The sequence below is a fragment of the Charadrius vociferus genome, unplaced genomic scaffold (assembly GCF_000708025.1).
Source record: "Charadrius vociferus isolate BGI_N301 unplaced genomic scaffold, ASM70802v2 scaffold616, whole genome shotgun sequence".
NCBI lineage: Eukaryota > Metazoa > Chordata > Aves > Charadriiformes > Charadriidae > Charadrius > Charadrius vociferus.
Window position 1 is genome coordinate 311,395 of NW_009648690.1, and position 4,498 is coordinate 315,892.

At 58.5% G+C, this 4,498-nt stretch overlaps 1 protein-coding gene across 1 annotated transcript in view; it reads left to right on the forward strand.

Annotated features, from left to right (window-relative positions):
* Positions 1-4,498, forward strand: part of SLC39A11 (solute carrier family 39, member 11) — a 98,945-nt gene that overhangs the window by 73,697 nt on the left and 20,750 nt on the right. The window contains exon 6 of the mRNA XM_009886547.1: positions 2,157-2,224. Coding sequence (XP_009884849.1) covers positions 2,157-2,224 — 68 coding nt within the window. The remainder of the gene's footprint in view (positions 1-2,156; positions 2,225-4,498) is intronic.

The following is a 4,498-nucleotide window of genomic DNA, read 5'->3' on the forward strand; positions in this document are numbered from 1 at the left end:
CCCCGGCACAGCCCCTCCGGCGCTGGCAGCCCCCCCCGGCTCTGCTCCTGCCCCCGGCGGGTGTGGGGGGGCACCGAGACCGCTTTGCACGAGTGTGTGACCACCTCCCTGGTCTGGTGGGCACCTCCGTTCCTCCGGCTGATTCACTAGATGGACTTATCACCCAGTCGTGGTATTTTAGGGACAATTCGGAGTCTCCTCGCCCTGTAAGCCTGTCCATAGGGTTAATGAGCCAGCAATGTGCCCTGGTGGCCAAGAAGGCCAATGGCATCCTGGGGGGCATCAAGCAGAGCGTGGCCAGCAGGTGGAGGGGGGTCATCCTCCCCCTCTGCTCTGCCCTGGGGAGGCCACATCTGGAGCACTGTGTCCAGTTTGGGGCTCCCCGGGTCAGGAAGGACAGGGAACTGCTGGAGAGGGTCCAGCAGAAGGCTACGGAGATGAGGAGGGGACTGGAGCGTCTCTCTGCTGAGGAAAGGCTGAGGGACGTGAGGCTGTTCAGTCTGGAGAAGAGAAGACTGAGGGGGATCTCATCAACGCTGATCAGTCCTTCAAGGGAGGGTGCCGGGGGATGGGAACAGTCTGGTTCCAGTGGTGCCCAGTGACAATCCCAAACCCGCCTGGACGCCGTCCTGTGCCACTGCTGGAGGTGCCCCTGCTCTGGCGGGGGGTGGGATGGGGGAGCTCCAGAGGGCCCTTCCAGCCCCCACCAGTCTGGGATTCCAGGATTCCGTGGTGCCTGCTGTGCTGTTCCCTGTCTCCGTGCTGAGCCTCGGCACAAGCCGGGGATCGGGGCTCTGAGGAGCCGTTGAGTGTGTCAGTTCTCCGTGCTCAGCCTGGACTCGGGGATGCAAATGCCGCGATTATGCGAGTTAGTGCTGCTTTTTATGGTGCGTTTCCAAGGCAACTGGAAATTCAGACGACCACAAACACGCACGCGGTCCTCTTCTTCTGAGACCTCATCCTCCGGTACACAGGTAAACACTCTCAGTGACATTTCCAACCTGTTCGAATGCTCGGCTGAACGGTCCCCACTGTGCCCTCGCGTGGCTGCCAGCAGCCGGAGCGGGTAATTGCCTCCGTGGAAGGCTGTAAAACCCACACGACCAGGTTTGCTTTTGTTCTTTGAATGGTTTTCCCCCCACACCTTGCTCGGAGGGGAGCGATACCAGAGGGGCTGCAAAACCAAAATTGGAGATTATGAACAAAGGAAAAAAAAAAAAACCAAAAAGTAGCAGTGGTTTGACACTTTCTGAAAATAAGATTTTTTTTTTTTTTTTCCTGGGAGGGGCGATGGAGCTGTGCCAGTGGTGGGAGGGTAAGAAAAGTTCGAGAAAGGGCAGGAGGGGAGCGGGGAAGGACGGAGCGGTTATCCCCCGAGGAGCTGCCCGGGGGGAGGCAGTAGAGGACCGCACATCTCCCGCACCCACTGCCCTCCCGGGAAGGCTCCTCCGCTGGTTTTCTTTGGGCTTTGTGGGAATAACTGTCATCTAAAATGATGGGATTAACTGTCGTCTACAATAATCTGCAAGGTGGGGATTTTCTCGTGGAATTTGGGTTTCCTTCCGCTTTGGAGACTGTCTGTGCGGGTGTTGTGCCGCTGTTTGAGCGCGGGGGGACCAGTCCTCAGGGAGGTGGCGTTGCGGGGAGCCTGGTCCTGGCTTAGCACAGCTCCCAGGGACTTCGTGGGACAAGTGGGTCTTTTGTCCTTCTGCGCCCCCCCCGTGGCACCAATTCGCCTGCGCCTTGCCGAGACGACTCTCTGCAGAGAGGTTGACCGAACCGGAATCCTTTTAAACTGATTTTAGTGCTTTGCACTGCGATGCTCTGTATTAAAATAGCATTTCAGCTGATGGGGATTGTGATCTTTTCCCCTCCAGTGCACTCATAAATACAGAAATCTCTCCTCTCTGTGTTGGCTTCCTGAGAAACTGCTGGTTTGGGGTCACAGCGGGGGAGTGCCCCGGGCAGCGGGGCAGGTTCCTGCGTTGAGCTTAGATTAAATGCACTGAGATGAAAATGAGAAGGGTAAGGACCTGGCCCGGAGCCCTGCTTTCCCGCTCACGCCAGTCTTTGCTCCGTAGAAGCGCAGGAAGAGGGATGGTCGCGGGGCTGTTGTAGGGTTTGACCTTACTGGTTTTTTCTTTCCTGTTTCAGAGGGTCTGGCAGTGGGAGTTGGATTCGGGGCTGTTGGAAAATCAGCGTCTGCGACCTTCCAAAGCGCCAGGTAAGCCACAACGCCGCTTCTCCTCTGCGAGCGTCAGGTTTTGTGCACGCCTTTGCCTCTTGGAGCTTGTCTGCCTGTCCCACAGCGCTCCCGTGCCAGGCTGGTTGGCGACGCGTTGACTGAAACTCGTCTGGAAGCGCGAGTGTGGGCAGAAAGAGCGGAAGAAATTCCTAGTGCTGTCGCGTTTTCCTAGAGGTTGTGCTTGTCGGATGTGAAAAAAGGTTTCTGTCATCGACGCCCGTTTTCTGCGATGGTTCTGCGTTTCTGCCTCGCTGGGCAGATCGATGGGGAGGCGGCAGCATGTGTGGGTGCCACTGCGGGGTGCTGCTGGGGGAGCTCGGCTCTCAGTACGTACACGCAACCCGCGTCCCTCCGGGGATTTCGGAGGTGCCGGGGGAGGCACTCGCAGCCTCCCCCATGTGCTGCTCGCTGCCGAGGGGTTTGCGTGCATCACACTGGGGGTTTTTTTCTCCTCTCCCTTATCCCCATTAAACATCCCTGGTGATGCTGCCAGCTTGGCTGAAGACCGGTAGCTGTTTCCGCGTGGGGAGCTTCACCCCGGGGGGAACTTCAGAGGGAGGGGAGAAAAACCCCCTGAAGATAAGCCTGAAAGCCAGAGCTGTGTAAGTCAGGGTGGGGGAGAGTGAAATCTTAGCCTGGGCAAGTCCCTTTCCCCGGGGCCAGCAGCGAGAGTTTAAAGGTGATTGTGAGCAAGAGCGGGTGGCGGAGGCTTGCAGGAGCCGGGGCACCCTCCTCTCCCCAGTGCCCCTGCCCAGGATCTCCGTGGCTCCCTGCAGGGACGCCGTCGTCTTCTTGTCCTCACCCTGTCGCGGCTGAGCTGGGAGCAGTGGTGGCTCCATCTTCCGCGGAGCACCGGCTCCCTGGCACAGGCTCCTCACTCTCCCTTCAGAGAAATGCTGAGGTTTTCCACAAAAGCAACATCCCCAACAGGCGGGAGAAGCTGCCAGAGCTGTTGGAAAGCGTGCGGTGGCTTTGTTTGCCGTTCCTGCCCAGCAGGGCTGATAGACTCCGTAACTGGTGGCAATGAAGACCCTCGATCCTCCCGGCCATCCCTGCCCGACTACTTCCACCTCGCTGGCAGCTGCTGTGGTTTTCGGCAGTGCCAGCATTGCCCCTGCACTCCCATGCAAAACCTTCTGTGCTTCTCTCCAGGACTGATGTGAACATGGAGGGGAATTAGTTCAGCTCCTCCAAACTGGTGTGAACATGGAGGGGAATTACTTCAGCTCCTCCAAACTGGTGTGAACGTGGGGGGGAATTACTTCAGCTCCTCCAAACTGGTGTGAACATGGAAGGGAATTACTTCAGCTCCTCCAAACTGGTGTGAACATGGAAGGGAATTACTTCAGCTCCTCCAAACTGGTGTGAACATGGAAGGGAATTACTTCAGCTCCTCCAAACTGGTGTGAACGTGGGGGGAATTAGTTCAGCTCCTCCAAACTGGTGTGAACATGGAGGGGAATTACTTCAGCTCCTCCAAACTGGTGTGAACGTGGGGGGAATTAGTTCAGCTCCTCCAAACTGGTGTGAACGTGGGGGGAATTAGTTCAGCTCCTCCAAACTGGTGTGAACGTGGGGGGAATTAGTTCAGCTCCTCCGAACTGTCTGTTGGGGTTTGGGCTTTGGGTGCATTCTCATACCAAATGGGAGCAAAACCTGTGCGCACAGGGTGGGAGCTGGCAGGGAGAGCCCTGCCGCCCCCGGCAGAGCTGGAACTGGGCTGACTGGGGGGCGTTGCTAAAGAAATGGGAGAAAGGAAGAAGTCTGGTGCGAAGCGGGAGCCGGAGGAGCCGCCTGGGCTCTGGAAGAGCTGCCGGCACCTCTCGGCGGCCGGCTCGCTAACGGCACCCTCCTGCCGAGGCTCCTCGCCCTGCCCGTACCAAACGCTTTTCTTTTTCGCTTTGAATTTCACACCCGTGGCGCACCACGGTCCCTTCGCCCTTTGTGTACCAGCCCCACGCTGTCGGTTCTGCGGTTTGGGGAGACGCGGCGTGTTCAGCCTGTGAATACCCTGCGCCGCTTCGGTCCTGCCGGAGGATCCGCAGGGTCCCAGGGCTGGGTTTGGAGCCCTCCAGGTTGTCCAGCCCCTTCTCTTCCCCGGGGAACAAGCTGTGCTCGCCAGGACCCTGCAAAGAGATGAGCAAAACCTTCGGTACCCGATGCCCTGTCACATCCCCGACTGATGGGGGGCCTATCCCGACAGCACGAGCTGGCACCGGCTGAGCTGCCCCAGGCGCTGTCACTGTCGCGGAC